Here is a 23,812-nt window from a genome sequence, read left to right as displayed (position 1 = left end):
CACCTGTCCTGCCTTTGGGACCTTTCTTCCCACTCTCCTTCTGACCTTTTCCCTTAGTCACACATTCCTCTCTCCCCAGGCCCCTTTTAGAGACCTCTGCTTCCCATTCCCACTTTCTTCCGCTTTCCCAGCAATTCCCACCGAATGTTTTTGCCAGCTCTTCTCTGGGGATTCCGGGACTGTGATGTGACCTTCTCATTTTTGATTATTTCTAGCTGAGTGGCTTCAGATGCTCCTCTGTGGAGATGAGTCCTCAGTGTGCCCGCCCTGCCTGACCCCTTCACATGGGCCTGGGGGTCAGGATCCCACCGTCTTGCTCCTACTGGGCGTGCCTCAGGGCTTTAGACCCTGGCCCCACTGTGACGGTTGCAAAGGATGGTTGTGGACCCAGGTGGCGGCGACAGTGCAGTGCTGACAACAGTCCAGAATCCACATTTACATCTTCAGTGAAAATCCAAGCAAAGACCCCTGTGAGCACTTATTTTTGGGAGCTGGGGTTATAGGTAACTTTTTCTTTCTTTGTTTTCACATTTTTAGTGTCTCTAATTTCTCTGCAAATCAGTTAAAATATTACTCTTTTCATGGGGAAAGAAAAAAACCAGTCACCATACCTGAAAACCCTCGTCTGAGCTGGAGGGTAAAAAATAGGGCTTCCCTTCTTGAAAATCAGCATCTTACCGTCTTACCGGTCCCTCTGAGACTGGACGCCGTGCAGGCCGCTCTCGGCCTCCTCTCTCCTTCCATGGCTGGCTCCTCCACTGCCCCTGAGTCGACTCTCAGGCCTCCGTGGCTGCAGCGGCTGCTGCTTGTGCCTCGCAGAACGGCTCTCTCTATACCTCAGTCTTTGGCATCCTGTCGTCAAGGACAATAATGTTGTTTTCAGCGAAAGTCCAAAATTAACTTACAGGATCCATCCCCTGCCAGTGACAGGACGAAGGAGGTTTAGCGTGTGTCATTTAATTAGCATGCAGAGATTCTGAGTGCCGAGTTGTACACAGAGTGCTGTACAAGGAATTGATATGAAAGTGGATTTAATGTTGATACAGGAGCATGAAGTGTAGTCAGGGAGACAGATACATACCGAGGGAGAAAAAAGGATGGGAACTGCTGAGTATGACTATAGCCAAGTTCAGGTTTGAATTGGAAAGCTGTGGCTGCCAAGGGGAAGAGCCTTTTAAACTCCCCGGAGGATTTCTCTTATTGTCTTATGTTGATGCAGTGCTGTTTTGTGGCATAAGCCTTAATGATTTGGGGGTTATAACTTTGTCAGGATAAAGGGATCCTTCTCCACCCCAAGCTTTATAAGTATTAAGTACAAATTAAATACACAAAATCTATCCATCTATATTATAAATGTGTGACAGAAACTATGTCTTGGCTCTTGATTCTTTCACAAAACCTTAATGCTTTCTTGCCTTGAATGTATTTTCTCTGATCTTTTATTGAAAACCTGTGTTTGTCTCATGTCTTGAGTCTATGGAGTTGTTGTTCTTTTTTTCTGCATCGTCTTATGGGTTGTTCAAGCGATTTTAATTGGAAGGTGGGCTCATAAAACAGGCACTGGCATACACTCCGAGATCGTCTGAGGGCTTGGAAGCACGTGTTTGTTGAGTGTGTGCCCAGGTGGTGCCCTGCAGCTTGTTGGTTGGAAGAAGCATTCCAGATCTGCTTCGTGCAGCAGGGTAGATCAGGTCCTGCATTGACAAGGAAGTAGGCAAGGTGAGGAAGCAGGATAAAAGGTAGCCTAGGTGACAGTCCACTTCTAAGTCCAGTCCAGGACCCGGCTTATAATAGAAGCCACATGGCAACACAGACCAGTAGCCACGTTCATGACACAGATGGCAAGTTCAAGCAAATCCCTTGTTCTGGTCTCTGGGTCTCCCCTCCCCCTTAAAAACATAAATCTGCATTTTGTCAATCCACCAAGAGTCAAAAGACCAGCCTATTCCTTTAGGTCATAATAAAGCCTTGTGCTCTCAAACCTTTTCACTTTTTTCTTAGCTACTGACCTCTTTTTTAAGGAGACTTTACAGAGGCCCTGTAAAACATTAACTCAGACCTGCTATGCTGAAATGGAGTGGAGGAGTAATTTAGAACCACATTTGCTCCTGCTGTGGACTGAGTGTTTATGTCTCCCCTAAATTCATATGTTGAAGCCCTAATACCCTGTGTGTTGGTATTTGGAGGTGGGACCCCCTTGGCGAGGTAACTAAGTTTAGATGAGGCCATGAGTGTAGATGGGATTGTATGATGTGTATATGGGATTAGTGTATGATGGGATTAGTGTCTTCCTTCCTGATAAGGAGACCAAAAAAATAATAAGAAGAAGAAGGAAGAGACCAGAGTTATTTCTCTGCCATGTGAGGGTGCAGCAGACCGGAGAGAGGGCCTTCCCCAAGCACCTGACCGTGCAGGTGCCCTGATTCTGGACTCCCTCCAGAATCCTCCAGAACTGTGAGAAACGAATGTTTGTTGTTTAAGCCACCCAGTTGATGGTATGTTGTTTTAGCGGCCTCAGCTAAGCCCGCTCTGCCCCCCGCCTCTCTCCTGGCCCCCCGTGTGGCCTTTGCTAACAGAGCATCCTGGGATACAGTTTGGAAGCCAGCGCTCCGTAGTGCAGCCACGTCACTCTCACCAGGCCGCACTGTGACCCGCCTAACACCCTGTGCTGTGGTCCAGGGGGATTTGAGGGTGAGAACGATGGTTTCCTCTGTAGGCTTCTTTTCACCTGCCCAGTAGAACTGAGGCACAGAAAAGCCCCTGAGACCGCGCAAACCTTGCGCGCAGATGGGGTGCCTGGGCCTGTCCTGCTGGGAGGCCAGGAGGTCCTGGAAGCCATGCGGTAAACAGATGAGTTGCTTTTCTGCAGATGGTTAAAGAACACAAGCTGAGAAATCGTGATCTTAGCTTTTAGTAGTGTATTTTTCTGTTTGTGTTGAGTGACTCCTGGGTCTATGTTTCTGACTATTTATGTTCATATCTGGAAGTTTTCTGGAAGGAAATTTATTATCACTGTAACAGTGTGGGTAGTCTATCTGGGTCAGCAGGGAGGGACCATTTTCTGAATGCATTTCTTAAGAAATGGTATTAATTTTAGTTTAAACAGTTGCCTTCGACAAAGAGAAAAACAAGATTTGGCTAGTGTTTGAAAAGCAAGGTATGTTGCATTTAAAATTTTAATTTAATGGTCAGATCATCTATAATGGATGGAGTCATTGCTGAATTAATTTGAAATAATTTATTTAAAAAGGATCCCTGTTCCCAAGTGTTATATAATGTGAAACCACCAATTAAGGTAAACCTAAATAGTATAACTTACTAGGTTATACTAAAGTAAGTGTTCCAATCCTCGAAAACCCAGGATACCGGGTCCCGCCCCAGAGTTTGTGATCTAGTAGGTCTAAGGCGAGGCCAAGAATTTGCAGTGCTGACAAGTGACCAGGTGATACGGATGTTACTGGTCTGCATACCTCACTTTGAGAACAACTCCCGTGGACTGAACCCGTGGCCTGGGTTCTGGTGATGGTGATCCCATGTGCTGGTGTGGGCAGTGGGGTCAGGAAGACATCTCACCCTCGACACCCACAGCGAGGTCCAAGCAGGGTGGGCTTGGCCAGCAGCTGTCGTCATGGAGAGTCAATCGTGTAGGTGACGCATGGTGGGTGGTCTGACCCCTTTAAAAAGAATCCACATGGATGAGATCGAAGGGCTGAGGTAGCAGCTGGGGCAGATCGCCACGTGGTTAACGCTCTCGGGCTCTTGGAAACAGAACTTACTGACTGGTCATTTTTTCACCTCTTCTCTAGAGCTTCTGTAGGATGGCAGTCTTGCTTCACTCGCACAGGAGGCCTTCACTGTCTGACCAGACTCGTTTCTCACTCTCTGCGTGCTCTCCCCCCACCTCACCCCACCCGCACTTTCCCAGGGTCGTGTGGAACTGCTCGAAACTCCCCAGGAACTCACCACGATGGGCTGTTTTAATTCCCTCCCTTCACAGAGGGTGGCCTTCCTGGGTGCGCTGCAGGACTTACGACGTGACCAGTCCCTCCACCGCTGCCCCTTGCCCACTCCCCATGGAAGGGGCAGACTAGGGTCACCTCTCCTACAGGTGGGTCTTCCATCATGGCCCTCTGCACTTACTTTGGCCCACCCTTGTGGGCTCCTGTCCTGCCACTTGTCACACTGTCACCCCTGTCATGGTGGCCTACTCAGCTGTCCCCTTGGGGGACAGAAGTTGGTTTCATTTCATCATTGTTCTCGGGATGAACTAAATGATTGTTTGGTCCGAGAGGTGATCAACACCTTCATGTGTAATGTGTTCTATAAAGCTTTATATATAAAACGTTGTGTATCTACCTAAATGTCAGATATCCACATATCTCCATATAGATAGACGTATGTAAAGTTTATGTAAAGTTTTAAAATAGTTTTTCATGAACTTGAGAATAAAACTGTCGGAAAGAGCTGAGCCCCGGTCACTTGGGCCTGGAATTGTGTGCCACGTGGGGGCGTCACTTGTTTCTTCCTCCTTCGGTGCCTGTTTTTCCTTGTTCCCTTCGCCTAGACTGTCCCCCTCGACTTCTCTCCCTTCTGCTTCACCTTTCCCAGATGCTCCAGGGCTGCCCTGACCTCCTGCTTCTCTGAGCTGCTCTGGCGTTATTGTCTGTGCTCAGGGCAGTGATGGTCAGCCCCAGGGATGCCGTTCTCAGGCTCTTAGAGGCTCGGCTGAGGTTTGCACGGTGCTGAGGGAGCATAAAGGGCCGGGCAGGGAGTGACAGGAGGAGACTTCCCAGACGTAACCTTGGAGCTGAGCTCTGGAGGAGGAAGTCAGCCACACAAAGAAAGGCCAGAAGGACAGCCCAGCCGCTGTAAGAGTGGCTGGGCCCTTCCAGTGCTTCCTGCCTCTTGTGACCACAGGTCCTGGACACACTAAGGTGGTGACCAGGACAACACTGTTATTTTCTTCATAGAGAGTACATGTCTGTCTTCCCCAGTGTCCTTCAGTAAACCAGTTTTCTTTTTTATCCCCAGCCCCAGTCTGACTGTGGAGAAGTCTAAACAGCACAAAGATTTTGCCAGGTTTAGATTAAAATAGAATAATGAGGATAAGAGCAGTTCAGCACATACCCCTGGTCGAGTACCCCTGGTCGAGCGCTGCTGTCAGCGCTCTCAAGGGTTCTCATTTAATCCCTGCATCAGAGCTGTGGCAGGTGGATGCTGTCCTCGACTGTGGCCTCTGGATGAGGAGGCCGAGGCACGGAGCGGGCAGGGCCATGCTGCGTTCCAGGTTGCTAAGTGGCAGCACAGGTGGAATGAGGGCCTTCTTCCCCTCTTCTGTGTTCATTCCCGTCGCCCCGAGGCACTGGGATGAGCCAGTCCGGCTCCACCAGCAAACCAGCTCCACGTCTCAGGCCTTGGTCACCGAGGCTGTCACAACAGTCCTCACTTACTGGGCGGTGGTGAGGGTGAGATGTGTGGCTACTTGTGAAGCACGCTGCCTGGCACAGAGTAAGCGCTCGGGGTGAGCTATTTGAGCCTCCCTTTCCCCATTGGGAAGGGAAGGGGGGTTGAGCTGAGTCCTCTTCTAGTGCCCCTTTCAGCCCTGCGTCTCCGTGCTCCTGTGGGTGCTGACGATTTCCCTCACAGGCCAGGGGACGGAAGGAGAGTGAGCAGGGGGGTCCCCTGGGTCCTGGACTCACCCCCTCACCTGTCCTGGTGGCCCTGACCCAAGGGCCTTTGGTGGTGGCGGCTCTTTTCCACCTCAACGTGTCTCATAAAACTGCAGGAACCACAATTTGAAATTCAAGGTTCTATAAGTGGTAATAGAGGAGATCGAACTATGACGAAGATCAGCATTTCGTATGCCGACTGAGGCTGACTGTTTGTTCCTCTTTATAGTTTTATTGTCTTTCATCAAGAAACGAGAGCCCTGACCTTCGGCCCTCCCAAAAAGTACAATATTATCCCCTTTGCAGATGTGAAAACAAATGCCATTCATTTCAAAGGATAATTTTTTTTTTAAATTTATTTTGGCTGCCAGGGGTCTTCACTGTGGCGCGCGGGATCTTTAGTTGCAGCATGCGGGCTCTTGGTTGCAGCATGCATGTGGGATCTGGTTCCCCTACCAGGGATCAAACCCAGGCCCCCTACTTTAGGAGGGTGGAGTCTTACCCACTGGACCACCAGGGAAGTCCCTCTCAAGGGATAATTTTATCCAGTGCACTAAATAAAACTTCATGTGTCTACAGCCTTTTCTTGGTTCTTTTCAGGCTTATGTAGGCCTTGACTTTCCCAGGCACTACCTCCCCCCACGGGGGTGCTTCTTGCCTGTACTCCCAGCTCAGCCCCGGAGGGAGGGAGGAAGCGGGGGCCAATGTCGGCCCCCCCCCCACCCCCCCCCCCTCCGGCTCCCCAGGAGCGCCCGCTGTACGCCTTCCCTTCAGTCATCTTCTCCGTGCCTCTGTCTGGCTCTCCTCCCTGGGCTTCCCCCCACCCCCCGTCCCTGCCCTGCGCCTTCCTGCTTCCCCTCGAGCTGTGAGCTGTTGTCACAGCTCCTCGCCATGCTGAGCCTTGGAAACTCACCCCAGATGGCTAATTTGGGAGGGCATAGGGATAAAGATCTGCAGGGCTCTTGCTGCTGTTTTTAGTTTCTGCATTTCTTGTCTGTTTTCTTAAAAAAAACTTGTGTGCCTGCCTCCCCATTACATCCCCTCACCACCCCCACCCCGCTGCACCCCGTCTCAGGCAGAGTTAGGCTCGCTCTTCTGTCTTCAGAGCTTATCCCCCAACCCTAGCACTTTTTCACATGTTTCATAATAGCCCTTCACTTGTCACATCCACCAAGCTCTCCATTCCCTGCTGACCGGGGTATCTTTCCAATGCTAAAGAATGCATAAATGAAATACATTTTCTTTTGAAAACTGTAAAAACCCCAAATCTTCCATGATTCCCACTAATTAATACCTAAAGGAACCAGGCAGTCATTGCTGTCTGTAGTCTGGGCCTGACCATATTCTTCTCTTCTGTTTGCACGTGCACCATCTGGTCATTAGCAGAATGGGTCCGTGCATGGTAACTGATGTTCACCTGCATGCCCCGTGATGCTGCTCCCTTTACCAGGCATGGCGCCCGTCATTTCCACCTGTCTGAATTTTACTTGTCCTTAAAGAACAACTACCAGTTCCTAAAACCTGATGCTGATAAGAAGAATGATAGCTGACATTTTATCGAATGCTTGCTATGTGCCAGGCTTATCTTTTTTTCCACGTTTGCCTAATTAATGCTCACACTAATCCTCTGAGAGGCACTAGAATGCAGATTTTGCAGGTGAGGATACAGGTATAAGGTGTTCAAACCACCTGTTTGAGGTTAAGTAGCTAGATGAGTGGTGGAGCAGGGATTTGATCGCAGGTATCTGGCTCCAGGGCCTATGCCCTTGACCTGGTACACAGGAGAAATTCGTTTTCTTTGCTGAACTTCTAGAATACTTTCTTTGTATTTCTCAGCACTTGTGTACTTCTCCCAATCACCCTGCTTGAAATTTGAGGGACTGTGGCGTGTTCATATCTGGATTTCTAGCAGCAGGTGAAAAAAACTTAGAAATATTTCTTTTAAAAAAAGAATGTTATTATTTAAAAATTATGTTTTCCTGTAGCTAGACCATGATATAATGCAACTGTAGAAAAATAGCAAGGTTATTGTTTTGGGGTTATTTTCCATAAAACATCCAAAGTAGTCAGAGTAGAGTGTGGAGAGATCTCGGGTAAATGAATCTGTGTGTTTATGACTTTTCCATGTGCCTCTGCTGTTTCCCAGGCACGGGATACGGCAGGGACCGCAGAAATCTCTGCTCTCCTGGCATCTATGTTCCGCTGTAGTAGAGGTAAAGTTTGCACTTTGTAAACAGTTTGACGGCATTCATTCGAGGATTGCCTATTTCTTTCTTAAATCTACACATTCATTTTACTTTGTTTTTTTAAGAAATTTTCTTCAGCTGTTGGTAACAACAGATGCTGCAGATGTTAATCCCTGCTGTTGTTAACTTTTCTCCAGAGATTTAATGTTCAGTTTTAATTCTTGTTTCCAAGGTCTATTCATGTCGTTCAAACGGAAGTTTGAGAATAACTGGAATTTTAAACGTTTTCTTTTTCTTCTGCCATGGGAGACCAGGATTTTTCAGGAGGGATGGCGAGAGTTTTAACCTGCTCTGTTGTGGGATAACAGAAAAAAGCGGCATATTGGAGAATAAGGATCTGTCTCTTCATTTTCTTCCTGGGGCTTCTCTTTCTCACAGGGCACCTGCCGCGTGATTTAATGTTGTATGTTTAAAGGGAGGAGAACTGCAGTTCAACTTTGGTATCAGTGTCTTGTGAAAACATAGGAAAGGAGCCCTGTATTCCAGACTTTGCAGAGCCGGAGGCTGGACAGATGTGAGGCCATGGGCATGTTCCTTTTCCTCCTGCCCTGTCACACCAGCAGTGTGATGTCACGCTCTTCCCCACACACATGTGTGCAGAGAGGACACAGCAGCACAGAGCAGTCAGAGGACAGTTCGGCATCTGCGATATTGACCCACCAGCAGAGGTCATATTTATGACTCTATTGAGAATGTCACAGCAGTGATTTAGATGCAGGCAGTTGTCTCTTAGGGCCCCTGAATTATGGCTGGTTTTACAATTCTTAGAACCCACTGAAGGCCATTGTTTCTGAGAGTCTACATAATTTAAGCCTTCTACATCCTGTCATTGCTGGAGATGTCAGAATAGTAAAAGCCAATCCCAGGCTGACCTGTTCCTGCAACCCTGTGGTTTTGTGGCTCTGCAGACTTTATAAAGCTGTCTGTCGGTGCCTGTGGTCCCCACAGTTGGGGCAGTTGGTGGTGAATGTCACCTCTCACATTTTGCCCCGAGGGACTGGAACCCAAAAGGTGTACGCATTTACAGAGGTTTACAAAGAGGGGTGGGGCAGGCCCCTGCTCAGCCTCTGCTGCACTAAGGCGCGTTCTTCCACCTGAGCCCCTAGCTGGCTGCCTCTCAGCTAGAATAGAAGTCGAGGACAGAAGCCAGAGCCCCGCTGTTGTTCTGGAGATTATTAGAAACAGCAAAGCCTTTCTTAGACCACTGAGCACATCACATCCTGGGTACATATAAGAGACTCAACAAATACTAGTGTAAATGGCTTAGGAATTATCCAAGTTCAAACAGTGAACATATTTATTATTAGAACAAGTTTCTCAGTCAACAGCTGTCCAACATTTTCATGTTGTAATCCTCACCCTGCCGCTCCATTCAACCCCCTGTGTACATGAGTACACATCTCATGAGACTGCACCCCAAACACATATGCGCACGCACATGTGAAAGAGGACTGATCACAAAGCTATAGCCTTGTCCCAAATCTGGGTCTTTTGGCATTGATAAGATTAGCCGGGCCACATTTGGAATAAACAGATATTTAACTATCCCCCTCTTGTAAATCACTAACTACTTTGTAACTAGGCTACTCTTAATATGAACAAAAGATAGTATATTCTTAAAAATTGTTAATTATAGACTATAACATCCGTAATTGTTACCACATAAAATAAACTTGGGCAAAGGGGATGTATTTTACCCCTTCCCAGGGTTAGGAGAGAGTAAGTGATGGGTATTTTGTTCTGATTCAGGTTCTCACTGGGGATGATTTTGTTCCCCCTTCTCCCCAGGGGACATTTAGCAATGTCTGGGCATTTTTGATTGTCGCTGCTGGCGTGGGCGGGTATTATTGTCATCTAGTAGGTAGTGCCCAGGGATGCGGATAAACATGCTACAGTGCACAGAACAGTCCCCCATGACAAAGAATTAGCCAGCCCAAAGCGTCAGTAGTGCTGGGAAGGAGAAACCCTGCTGTAAATTGTTAGGTTTATTTGCTGACCTTTACAGTGGATTAGCCTTTATGTAGTTAATTCAGAGGTGAAATTAACACCAGTGCCCCTAATCCGTCTTTCTATTCTGCAGTGGGCCTTGGCACCCTGACCAAGATTGGGATGCGCTCTGACCATGTGTGAAGGCCTGAATTCAGGCAGCTGACAGCAGCATTTGGACTGGGTTCTAGCAGTCACAGTGAAAGAAAATGAAGAGCTTTCATGATAATAAGTGCCTAAGGTTACGTGAGGGAGTGAAGAGTGAAAATGTGATGTGGAGCCCGCTGTTGGGAGTATGTTTTGAGACCAGCAATAGTGGCATCACCTGGGCACTTAATGGAAATGCAGACTCTCAGGCTCCCCTCAGACTGAGTCAAAATCTGCATTTCAGCACGATACCCACGTGATGTTTGTGCATCTGGAAGTTAGAGGCACTGGGTAAGCATTTTTTACTTTGGAGGAAAATATACCTTGGTTCAGATTGTGGCTCTGACTCTTAGCAGAGGTGTGACCTTGACCGTGTTACAGAACCTCACTGCACCTTAGTTATTTCGGCTGTAGAAAGGGGATAACATCACCTATCTCATGAGGTGGTTCTGACACCTCTCATGTGGTTGTGATGGTTTACTGTCTTTCAACAGCCAAGATGGTAAAAGAAGAAAACAAAACAAAAACAAAATAAAGGGAAAGGGCTCAGGTAGAAGACTTCAAGCTGCAGAGTAAGATTAAATAGGAATACTGACTAAAGTTCCTTTTGCAAAAGGGATTAATTTAGACTATATTGTGTTCAATAGTGAGTAATCCTAAGTATACAGGTTGTGAGGGGTGACTTGTCTTCTAAGTATTTTGCAAGAGAACATTTTTTAATCTTTGATTTAAATCAGAACAGGTTTGCATTTTCTTTAATTTTTTGATTATAAAAATGTTTATTATCACACATTTAGAAAATACAGGAAATACAAAGAAGAACGGCAAGCACACCAATCCCAGTACCTACCTATCTCTTCTTTTATTCAACAATTATTTATCAAGCATCTGCTGGGTGCCAGGGACTGCTTGGTGTTGGACAGACCCCCGTCGACAAGGTGACAAGGTTCTAGCCTTCTCAGAGCTTACAATGTTGAGTGACTAAATTTTGATGCGTTTCCTTCCAGTATTTTTTTCTGTGCCCTTAGTGAATATGTGATAGCAAACAATAAGAGCTAATGTTCACTGTATTACTGTGTGTTGGACCCTGTTTTAGGTGGTTTGTATGGTATGTATTAACTCAGTTCCTATAACACCACTATGAGGGAGGTGCTGTTATTCCCACTTAACAGATTGGGAAATTGAGGCACAAAGAGATTAAGCAACTTGCTAAAGATCACAAAATCCATAAATGCAGAGTCTCGATTAAAAACCAGGCATTAAAAACCCTATTAGTCACAGAACTGTACTGCCTCTCATTATACTTATAAAATTGAGATCATACAATATAGACAATTTTAATTCTTGCTTTTATATTGACCATTACACGTGAGCATCCTCCTGTAACGTGCATAAGCGGTCTATTTCTTACCTCCAAAAGAAGTAGAATTTTAATTCATTTGTTTAACAGGGTCATAATGAAATAAATAAAAATGTGATGATAAGCATTTAAATGCTTACAGAGATTATAAGGCATTCTTAATGGCTTATCATTTGTTTAAAGGTCCTGTACTTTCAAGAGGAGTTAAGATGGACAAGTTACATTAGGAAATTAAACATTTTGTAGCTTGTACTTGATTTTGTAGCAGGAAAACAAACCCAGCTTTAGATAAAGAGCAATGGTGATGACTGTTCTATAAATTAGTCATAACATGGAATTGTGTTGGAGATGTTGAATGGAAGAGATAGTGTATTGTCTTACGGGGTGGGGCGGTTGCGAGACTCAGGTTGCCTGTGCGGGGCTTTTCACGGCATGTGTTAAGAATGCACTGTGTCAGATGAGGTCCACTTGTGTGTGGGAACTTCGCTAGTTTCATAGTGAACCGGTGGGATGGTCTCTGTGCGTGTCCATAAGGTACTGGTACACTGTACCAGCAGCAGAGTGTCTGCAGTTGGGAAAGGCACAAATTCCTGAACTGTAAAGAGATTTCAACTAAGAAATAGAAATTTCAAAATTGATGGCATAGGAGACATTTGAATTGTAGGCATATCTAAATTGTAGGGGTATCTACAGAAAGCATGAACTTATTCATTGTCTCACCCTGGGCAAATTACTTGGCTTCTCTGAACCATAGTTTTCTCTTCAGGCTAATACTTGCCTTCTGGAGTTGGCATCAGGATGAAATGAGTCTGTCCATATAAAACACCTGGCATGGTGCCCAGCACTTGGTAGAGGATTTATTAATGGTCACAGTTACTCTTGGCTGTTAAGTAAGTTTTAATCTTTTTTAAAAACACCTGGCCTTATATACAACACAGTGGTTAAGAATGTACATAAAAGCCAGACTGCTTGGGTTCCAACCCTGGCTCTACGATTTTCCAGCTGTGTGGCATTGGGCAGGGCACGTGAACTCCTGTGCTTTAGTTTGCTTCTCTTTAAAACTGAATAGTTACAGTACCTACATGTTAGGGTGGTTGAGTGTTAAATAAAGTATTATATATAAAACCCTCAGAACAGTCTGGTATAGAGCACTGTATGAATGCTTGCTGTTGTTATCAATAATACACTCATTAACTCAGAAGAAGATAAAGTAGTATACCTTACAAAGTAGATATCTTTGAACATTTCCTCAGCTGATGCGACTTTTGCTTATTACTATTTGATGTATAATTTGTTTGATGTTTGTGGCTCAGGTGTAGTTTTTTCAATGCATATTGAAACTTGATTTTTAAATTTGGTGATACTATTGTGTAATATCTGAATAAGCAGAATTTTCTGATCAGACATTATGTTTAAATATAAATTTTTGTTGAAAAATGACCATTCTGGCTGTGGTATATATGTGTACAGTGGAATACTATTCAGTCATAAAAAAGAATGAATTTTTGCCATTTGCAGCAACACGGATGGACTTGGAGGGCATTATGCTAAGTGAAATAAGTCAGACAGAGAAAGACAAATACTGTATGATCTCACTTATGTAGAATCCAGAAAATACAACAAACAAGTGAATATAACAAAAGGGAAGCAGACGCACAGATAGAGAACAAACTAGTGGTTATCAGCGGGGAGGGGGAATGAGGGGGAAGAGGAATAGGGCTACAAACTATTATGTATAAAATAAGCTACAAGGATATATTATACAACACAGGGAGTGTAGCCGATATTTTATATTAACTATAAATGGAGTATAAGCTTTAAAAATGGTGAATCACACAGATTAGAAAACAAACTTACGGTTACCAAGGCAGGGAGGAAGATTGGGCTGAATTGGGAGGTTGGGATTGACATATATACACTAATATGTATAAAATAGATAACTAATGAGAACCTACTGTATAGCACAGGGAACTCTGCTCAATGCTCTGTGGTGACCTAAATGGGAAGGAGATCTAAAAAAGAGGGGATATATATATGTATAACTGATTCACTTTGCTGTAGAGCAGAAACTAACACAACACTGTAAAGCAACTATACTCCAATAAAAAATAAATTAATTTAAAAAAATTGTAAAAATTGTGAATCACTATATTATACACCTTAACTTATATAATATTGTACAGCAACTGCACTTAAAAAAAGAAAACAAAATAAAGAGGAAGAAAAAGGAAAAAAAAGAAAAATGACCATTCTGAAATGCCCTTTTTCCTCCCCAGATTATTCAGAGCTGGGAGAGCTTCCCCCACGATCTCCTCTAGAACCAGTTTGTGAAGATGGACCCTTTGGCCCTGTCCCAGAGGAAAAGAAAAGGACATCTCGTGAACTTCGAGAGCTGTGGCAAAAGGCCATTCTACAACAGATACTGCTCCTCAGGATGGAGAAGGAAAACCAGAAGCTGCAAGGTTGGTTTGCCACTTTTTATATTTAACAGGCCTGATGTTGATTTAATTTGTCCTGACTCTAAAGTGAAGCGTATCAGACATAAGCATGTTATTCTTTAAAAAAAAAAAAGGCAAGGTACTCTAACATACATACATACACACGTGCATATTAAATACCTGTTACTTTTCCAAAGCAAAGTTAGTACTTTTCACTTTCTAGAGATTTAATGATAATCTCGCCAATTATATTAAATTAAATCTTCTGAGAGACATCCTTCAAATGTAAGCTTTAACTCTCTGAAAAGTGTTTTTTGTTTTCTTCTTTCTCTCTCTCCCCCTGCTTTGTCCTCAACCATAGTCTTTGCCTGGTACTAGGTATGAACTGATCCCACCTAAATCATTAAAGTTCATAACCTCACTCTATGTGCGTTTTTAGTGAGTGGCAGGCAACCTGAAAAATAGAGAACCAAGACTTCAGGTTAACTGAGCTGTACCTGTACTGATAACAAGGTTTTATAAGGACACACTCATTTAATCCTGGTGACAACTCAAGAAGGCAGGTATAGCCTGAAGAGGAAACTAATGCTCAGGGAAGCCCAGGGTTATGTTAGTGTCAAAATAAGCCATGAACTTTGAAAGTTTAGATTCTGTTCATTTCCTGTTTCCATAGTCATTTGAACGAATAAATATTATTTGCAAAGTAGCTAAGGAGCCGAGTTGTATGTACCCTGGGTGGTATACTGCAAAGAGCACGGGTCTTGGAGTGCAGAGAGCTGCCTGGATATAAAATAAGGAGGATTTTGGTTGGGAAATCCGAACATACTCTTTAAAAGGGAGGCTACACAAGTAGTACACGGTGGCCCTGTCCAGAGCGATTTTGGAATTAACCTCATCCTTGATTGTAGAGCTTCATTTTTTATTGTGATGTTTGTATAGAGCTGAAAGTTAAGACACCAAATCTGGTGAATAAGGTTCATTGTCCATGTAAATATGTCATCTTTGACCGAAAACAAGAGTCAAGTACAAAGTAATAAGACCTTTTGATAAGAGTGTAGTTGAGCGGTTGGAATTGTCTACTTATGGGTGTAGTGGGCTCTCCAGTACCCAGTATTGAAGCTGAGAGAGACAGCTAATCCCATGAGGCTGCTATGGAAAGGGATGCCATGGTGAGGGGAGTTTAGAGCAGTGAATGCTAAATTTTCTTCCAAGTCTGTGTTTCTACCATTTTCTTGTATGTTCTTGAAGGTGATTCTAAAAGCAGATGTCTAAAAGAGATTTAATAGTGATGGCATCACTGAGTGTTCCATCGACCAAATGACAGCTTTGGAGCACAGCGCTTATAATCATGTGTATGTTGGTGGGGGTTTTTGTTGAAAAGTAAAAAGGCACTTATATTCATCATGTAGGTCATAAACCTTAATGCTTTCCCTGGCCCATCTTCTTGCAGATGGCAGCTATGGAAAATCAGGACGTAGTTGTAAAATGGGAAGGATGCTGGCTGGCTTCTTGGGAGTGTTGGGAGGAATCGTGACTGTGACTGATGAGACAAGATCAGATTGCCACAGTGGCAAAGCTTTTGTAAAGCCATGTAAATGGTGACCAGGCAGACTAGAATGGGCAGGGAAGCGTTTCCTAAGGTACCTAGAACACCTTGCCCTTGTTCACTAGCCCTTGCCGGCATCCTCATTTGCTGCTTCCTTGTTTCATCCAGCAGAGTTCTGTCCTGTGTGGTCTCTTATTTTTACTGTTTGAATTTATTCCTCTCCTTAGCTCTGTAAAGTCCAACGTATGCTTATCTTGGTGGTGAAAGCATAATAAACTTGCTAAATATCATTTAGGAAGCATTGTGTCAGTGTGTGCAGTACCTGTATTGCTGAGAAAACTAATCAACAATAAGAGCCTGATCATGAATGGCCTAAAAACATGTAGTAAGTTTTGTTGGGGTGGCATGGGGGGCACAGAATCATTAAATACAGAGGCAAGATTTGACAAGAACCAACCAGGAGTGCACCAGAGAGGCAGTCATTTTATCGCTTTTTTTTTTTTTTTTCAGTTACTTTTAAAGGAAGGTTAAATTGCAGCTGGAAGTGGTGCTTGCAGTTGATCAAGAATTCAGGCTGAATTGCATGCATTTTGGGAAAGAAATGAGAGGAACATATAGGAAGAGATTCTTCCTATGGTTAAGCCTTTTTCCTGGCTTTTGAATATATGGATCAAATATTTATTACTGTTCCGGGAGCACTGCATTCAAGAAAGAATCAAACCACGTCATCTAAATCTGTTTCACTTCATTGTAGACCATTGGAAGCTGAATTGTGATTTCCTCAAAAGTTAAACAGCTAATTTTCAGTGGTGTTGGGACTGAAATGCATGGCCTCTCTCCCCGACCCTCAGGCCTCTGCAGCACCCTCTGCAAGGCCATTTCACCCGTTATAAATGATGATGGAGCAGCCTGACGCAGGACAGCAGGGTGACTCACCACAACCATGGGTTTTGGTCAGCACTATGCTGCTTATTGGACTGAGTCATATAATTTAATGTTGTAGACAGTACATCGGCATAATGATAACACAGTGAATTTTGAGTTTTAATTGATTATCATTGAAGATATTTTTAAAAGATTTTCCTAGTTAAACAAGTACTACACGTTGGTTATAAAAAAAAAATTAGATATTGAGTGCAGTTTTTCTAAAATCTCTACAAGTTTGGGCGTCATTTAATTACTGAGACTCCCAGCCTCTTAGCCTTCCTTCCCTTTCTAAGTTTTCAGGAGATGGTGGCAGTTGGAAGAGCATTTTGTCCGTGAAGGCAGTTGCTAATAGAGCAGAACTGGGACAGGCACCCACAGCACACCCTGTGCGGTGACATAATCAGACCTGAACATTATTAGTCTGCAGTCCAGGTTGTAGCTCACATCCACATTCAATGGCGATTAGATGACTCTTTTGCAAAGTTACATTTTGATCTCATTTAGTCCTGGTTTCTCCTAGCCTCAGAAACTCTTAAACATGGTTTGCAGACACTTATTTAATAAAAGAGTTTGGTCTTGTATCTCAAGTTCTTGCCTTACAGCCTTGATGTTTGTTGTGGGGTTGCACCATCTGCCTTGCTTGATAAGGCATTTTGGAGGCCACTGGTTTAGGGAGCAGTGTTGTCAGGATACTGAAACGGCAGGCTGTTGCTTGGGCCAACAGCAAAATACATAGCTTAATAAGTCTTTTCAGCTGCATTTTCTGGCCAGATATTTCTGTTCTGTTGACTTCAGAGGAGGTTCCTCTTGTTGCTTTCTGGGCTCTTTAGTATCCAGGCGTGCTCACAGCAGAATTCACTGCCAGAGAAATGTACATTTGGCCCCAAGAGCCTTGTACTGCTTGCAGTCACTGTTTGGCAGGGCTGGCCCTGAACCTTATGTGCCACAAGGGTTAGCTCAGCTCTAATGGCATCTACTATGTGTAGATGAGAAGCTGAGAGAAATTGAGGGTTGACATTTTTAAAAAATTTGAACTCCACATACACGCAGGGAATTATTAAGCAGGACCTTGAAAATGTGTTCTTCAAAGTAAGAAGGAAAAGAATGAAGACAGAAGATGAAAAATCACAGAAGATGAGAAGGAGGCAGCAGTAGGCCTAGAGTCTCCTGGCCACCCACCAGCTAGTAAATCATCTTGGGCAAGTCCCTTGCTCACTTTGAACTTCAGTTTTTGTGTCCATGAAGTGAGAGGCTGGACGAGGGATCTCTGCAGCCCTTTTCAGCGCCATCTTTTGATGCGTTTGTACTCTTAAAGGTGGTAACTGGGTCAGTTAAGTACAGAAAACATGCATAAGATGACTAAGATCTTACTGTCAGGTTAGCATTAGCCAGATTCTTTGAGTTATTATCATTTGCTCAATTTCTAATGGGGAAAAAGAAAATATTTCATGTTATCAGCACTTGGTTTGTAAAGCAACATTATTTCGATTTTTTTTTTTGCTTTTATATTTTTGGTAATTTGTGGAGCACTTGCTAATTAGCAGACATCTTGTAGATGGTTAGTATATTTCATCTCACTTAATCCTCACAGGAGCAACTCAGTGAAATAGCTGTAATTCCTATTTAAAAAATAATCCAGGGTGCAAAAATCCTGCACCCAGCACATCCTGATTCTGCGGCCCTGGACAAAGTAATGAACCTGCTCAGCCTCGGTCTCCTCCAGAATAAAAGTTGGGGCGGGGGAGTGTGGATCTGTGGGATGGGGGGAGAGCAGATGGTGCGAGGTGTGCACCGACTTAGTGTCTCTGGGACTAAGAACAACTCTTCGCCGATAAACTTAACAGCTTAGATGAAATGGACAAACTTATTGGAAGGTGCAATTTATCACAACTGAAATAAGAAGGAAAAGAAGTCTGAATGGCCCTATATCTGTCAAAGAGATAAAATTTGTATTGAGACTCTTTCACACAAAGAAAAGTCTAGGTCCAGATAGCTCCACTGGATTCTATCAAACATTTAAGGCCCCTAATTGATACCTGCCTAGTCTCAGAAAATGTGTATAATTAATCACAGCAAGTTCTGCAGTGTGGCGGAGAAAGGCAAGGGGCCCAGGCCCACTCCGCCTCCTGCTTGGGCCTTGGGGGAGGGGCTCAGTCTTCTCATCCAAAGATACCTGCCTCACAGTGTCCTGAAGATTAGAAAAATGCTACAGATGAACCTATTTGCAGGGCAGGACTAGAGACGCAGACGTAGGAAACAGATGCGTGGACACGGGGCGGGGGAAGGGAGTTGGGATGAATTGGGAGATTAGGATTGACATATATACACTACCATGCGTAAAATAGCTAGTGGGAACCTGCTGTGTAACACAGGGAGCTCAGCTCGGTGCTCTGTGATGACCTAGGTGGGTGGGATGGGGGGTGAGGTGGGAGGGAGGTCTAAGAGGGAGGGATATGTGTATACATATAGCTGATTCACTTTGTTGTACGGCAGAAACTAACACAACGTTGTAAAGCAACTGTACCCCAATAAAAAAAGAAAAGAAAAGAGAAAAGATTAAATGTTACTAAATATAGAGTACTTAAGACATATAGTGTTTATTATTATCATAAAGAAGACAAGTTTACAGCTCTGCGGAAGCCTGTATGTTGGCTTATGCTGAGCTATGTATCCTACCTGCTTTCCCAATAAACTCACAGTCTAGATCGGAGATAGGTTGTGGAGTGGATATGGGGGCTGACAACGTTACCACCTTGTCTGAATAGGATTTAGTGGTTTTAGGTGGGAGTGAGGTTGTCAGTTTTAATCCTTCTTAGATCCCCTGCCCCCGCCCCCCCCAAGTTTGGTAATTTAGGTATAATTCTTAATGCAGCTGTAAGCTGAATAAGTTTGGTAGGAAATAATAGCTATCTTCATATATTTGAGGAGATGCCACATGAAAAGGGTAGATTTATTCTGTTCAGCCCCAGGCAGCAGAAATGTGACGAAGGGTAGAAGCTACTTAAAGGAGGTTTGGCTCTAAATAAGAAGGAACTATCCTCGGAGAGCCTATCCTAGTTTAGATGAAGTTTTGTTGAGAGCTCGTCATGCCAGGCGCTGGGAATTCCAACACATAGTTCTTGCCCTTGAGATGTCTCTGGTTAATAGGGTAGCTGTGGAGCTGTGTAGAACTGGATAGGTGTGGGGTGTATTTTAGCAGTAGAGCCAGCAGAATCCATTGGGGGTGAAGGACTAAGAGGAATCAAGGTTGCCTCCTAGGTGTTTAGCTTCTTCCAAGGTAAGGAAGCTGTGGTGGGGCAGGAACCGTGTCTTTACCTTGGACCTGTTAAGCTGGCTTGTAGCCGCTTGACGTCTCAGCGGTGGTGATGAGCAGGCAGCTGTGCTGTGAAGTAGGAGACACGGAGCTGTAGCATTTACTAACGTGCTCTTAAATTGTCTGTTCTAGCCTCTGAGAATGATTTGCTGAACAAGCGCCTAAAGCTTGATTATGAAGAAATCACTCCTTGTCTTAAAGAAGTAACTACAGTGTGGGAAAAGATGCTTACCACTCCAGGAAGATCAAAAATTAAGTTTGACATGGAAAAAATGCACTCGGCTGTTGGGCAAGGTAAGCTTAACTGGGAATCAGTCCAGCCGGCCTCACCCCTCACTGATGACTGGGGAGAAGTATGGAATAAAAAATAATTTTTAAGTCCATTTTTGGTGGCCATCTCTCTCCTAGTTATCATGTCTTTACCTAATCTGTTTCCAGATGTCTTAGTTAATTGATGTGAGTTTCATTACCTTTCATGATTCCTCTTAATTAAGTTAATTAAGGAAACAGGAAGAAGACAAAAGAATACCTAAGGGCTTAGTTGCCTACAAACTGGGTAATGATGTGATGATAAGCTGAGTGAAATAGTAAACTGACAGTGAACTGTGTGCCTTTTGTTTGGATGCTCTCAGGAGGTAACATAGTGTCCAGCCCGGACTTCAGGCAGGTAGGCTCGGGTTTGGATTCCAGCTCTCCAGTTACTTTGCAGCCCTTGAAATAAAAGACGCTGTGTGGCTAAGAAGGCCTCTCCTCTTAATGAGACCCCTAAGTGACGGAATTAAAGAGATTTATAAACATCCCAAGTTAAAGTTCGATCAAGGTGGCAGGATTTTAGGGTGTCAACTTGGGAGAAGGAGGAATAATTCTAGGGAATTTTAAATAATTCAAAGTTTACTTTGGTTTTAAAGGATTTCTCTAAAGGTATGAAGGTGTAGAAGTTTATAATCTGCAGCGTACTTTTCTAAGAGTGGGATTGCAAAGAGGCTACCTGAGCAGTTGGCAATATGGGCCAGAAGCAAACTCTGCTCACCTTTGACCCAGCACTGCCACGTATAGAAACCCGTTCTAGAAATGAATCAGTCAAAAATGTACTGCAGTGGGAAGAGTGCAGATTGTGGCAGTGTTTAATGCCAAAAAACAAAGCAGAACCCGAAAAACCCCAACTGCGTGACCACACGCATGTCATATTCCTTGAAAATAACGCAGTAGATTTATATTGACGGCAGTAAAAGGTGTCTGAGGTCAGTCGTTAAATGAGAAAGGACAGCGTGGCCTCATGTACAGCTGTGTATCTCCATATGTGTATATGTAGAAAGACATCCTTGACGTGTTTGCAGATAACCTGAGTTGTAGACAGGATGGCCATCCATCCGGGTTACCCGGCATAGCCCTGCTTTACAACCTGTCCAGTAATTAATAGCCTTCCTCCCCTTCGCTTTCAAAAGCTTCCCGCTCTGGGTGGTGAATTATATGTTCCCTCTAGTTATGAATGGTTTTTCACTTTCTTCTTTATACCTTCTGTATTTTCAGAAGGTTTGTTTGTTTTTCTCATGTTTAAATAGTGAGCATATATTACTTCTAAAGTGAGTAAAAATTAAAAAGTATTTACATCTGGGGGGAGGGTGGCTTCCTGCCTGCGCGCCCAGTCCACTGCCAGGTTTCTTTCTGGGGTTAGGAGTGGAGGCAAAACCGAGCGTGCGGAAGGCTGTTCCAGGTCATTCTTAGCAAACACATTGGCACCGATTTGCATGACCCTTTGTTTTTAAATCGTAAAATCTAAGCTTTCTCTTAAACACCAGAATATGTGGTACTGTCCAGGGACGGCCAGTATTTTTTTCCTCCCCAAAATAAAGGTTTGATAAGATAATGGGAATGATTTAGTAATAAGGGGAAATTGTTCATCTCATAACTTGGGAAATTTCCCAGTTTGACAAAAATATTTTGTGAAAAGCCCCACTATTAATCACGTAACATGCTGACTGTTTTTCAGCCCACATTTGTTTCTAATACAGTGTGAAGTATGAGGTGTGTGTGTGTCTGCACATCTCCCCACCCCTCCAGATACATCTCTGAGCAGGAATAGTAGGGAGAAAAGAAACAGAACAGTATAAAAAAGCAGATATCAGGGTGGATTAGTTTCCTGTTGCTGCCATAACAAATGATAACAAAATTGGTGGCTAAAACAACAGAAAGTTTTCTCTCTTAGTTCTGGAAGCCAGAAGTCTGAAGTCAGGGCGCGTGGACAGGGTCGCCCTCGGCCTCTCCCAGCTTCTGGTGGCTGTCGGCACTCCTTGACCGTGGCTGCGTCACTTCCGTCTCTGCCTCTGTGGGCATATCGCCTCCTCTTCTTGTCTTCTCCTCTGTGTGACTCTTTTCTAAAGACATTGTCATTCTGGGTTATGGCCTCATTTCAAGGTCTTTACCTAACTTAATTATCTCTGCAAAGACCGTTTTCCCAAATAAGGCAACATTCATGGCCTCAGGTGATCAGGACATGGGCATACCTTTTTGGAGGCCACCACTCAGCCCACTACACAGGGTCATCCAGTTGGCTCCGAGTTAAACATTCAGAGAACGTGTAGGATGTGGTCACAGTTAAGTGTGTCCCTGTGTTTCTCCCATAGTGTAAAACCAAATTACTGACTAGACTGTAAGTATTTCCAAGAGATGGCTGAGTGATGCTTTCTAAACAGCTCCTGTGAATCTGTAATAAATGAAATTGGCTTTCTGGTTCAGATTCACAAATGATGATTTTATTATTATTTGCCAGGTAGGAACGTAAGATATTTTCCTCAGTACCCATCTGAGTAGTAGCTTGTGTGACAGTGAGAACTTTGAGAGAAAATGGCAGTCAGTTTCCCTGGGTTGCCAGCAACGACTGGGGCACCTCTTCTCAGCAAGGGGCCTCTGTTTCCCCATCTGCACCATGTGCAGCATCATCGTATTTCCCTCAGCGGGTTGTGGGGATGATGTAACGTGTTCAGGATGGTGACGGCGCCTGGTCACCTCACAGGGAGTGTTAGCTGCTGCTCTTTCCCCGAGTAGGATCTGCTGTCAGAGACGGCTGGGGAAACTAGCAAACGACCTTCCTGGGTAGGCTCTCCGAGTGGCAGGGAAGGGTACAAAGTGCTCACGGTTTTTTTCTGGATGGAAAGGGAGATTAATCCCTGATTACGAGGCTCCTTTTCTCTGAAGAGCACTGCTCAGAGATGAGGAGGGTTTGGTGTCTTATCCTGCCGTTTTCTTTGTCTCCCCATTTCCACGTTTGGGCCTTGAAACAGCGGAATCACGAACCCAAGAATTTTGATCCAAAACAGTCACTTTTTCTAATGAGGTTTGACCTGAGTAACATCATTGACTTTAAGAGGACGTTTCTTAGTTTTAGACAACATTTTAAAATTACTTTGAGTATTTAAGTTAATCACGTCTAAAACATTAGGTAGAGGCTCTTAGATCATTTTTCTTGTTTGTAGGTCCATGTTGAATGCCCACCAGGGCATGTTCATGCAGACTGTCCCCTGTGCAGCCACTGGCCCCTTCCTCCAGCCCACGCTTGCAGAAAGACGTCCAATCAGTATTCCAGAATCTCAGCTTTGATTCGGCTACTCCTTCCCCAACTCAAAAACATTCAGTGGCTCCCTTCGGCTACCAAATAAAGTGCAGGTTTCTTGCCCTCAGTTTTGCCTCTAGTAAAGCCCTTCCAGCCTGACTGCCACCTGCTCCCTCCTGCATGTGCCGTGTGCCCAGGGAGGCCTGTGGAAACGCTCTTGGTTCCCTTCCTCTGAATTGGCTTCTCTCTTCTTTCTCCCACTCTTGAGTCTTGGCACAAGTGAAGGAGTCCAGGAAACCTAGATCTCCTTCGTCCACACTCACCTCTTTGGATCTATCCCTTCTCTGAGTTGACTTTTGTTTTTTTAAACTTTAAAAAAAATTTTTTTACTTATTTATTTTTTATTTGGGGCTGTGTCAGGTCTTAGTTGTGGCACGCGGGATCTTCGTTGGGATCTTCGTTGCGGCATGTAGGATCCTCCGCTGCAGCGTACAGGCTCTGTAGTTGCGGCACGTGGGCCTAGTTGCCCCGCGGCATGTGGGATCTTAGTTCCCCGACCAGGAATCGAACCCACGTCCCCTGCATTGGAAGGTGGATTCTTAACCACTGGGCCACCAGGGAAGTCCCTGA

At 44.4% G+C, this 23,812-nt stretch overlaps 1 protein-coding gene across 9 annotated transcripts in view; it reads left to right on the top strand.

The window, feature by feature from the left end:
• Window positions 1-23,812, top strand: part of TBC1D1 (TBC1 domain family member 1) — a 231,246-nt gene that overhangs the window by 179,818 nt on the left and 27,616 nt on the right. For 8 of the 9 annotated variants that reach the window (XM_027103177.1, XM_027103180.1, XM_027103175.1 and 5 more), the window contains 2 exons: window positions 13,685-13,870; window positions 19,765-19,926. In XM_027103177.1, the coding sequence (XP_026958978.1) occupies window positions 13,685-13,870; window positions 19,765-19,926 (348 nt within the window). The remainder of the gene's footprint in view (window positions 1-13,684; window positions 13,871-19,764; window positions 19,927-23,812) is intronic. The other variant, XM_027103179.1, reaches the window with a different exon arrangement.

The sequence above is a fragment of the Aethalodelphis obliquidens genome, unplaced genomic scaffold (assembly GCF_003676395.1).
Source record: "Aethalodelphis obliquidens isolate GAN/ISIS:26980383/991018 unplaced genomic scaffold, ASM367639v1 scaffold6, whole genome shotgun sequence".
NCBI lineage: Eukaryota > Metazoa > Chordata > Mammalia > Artiodactyla > Delphinidae > Aethalodelphis > Aethalodelphis obliquidens.
The sequence above is the reverse complement of the archived record's forward strand: the minus strand, read 5'-3'. Positions and strand labels throughout refer to the sequence as shown.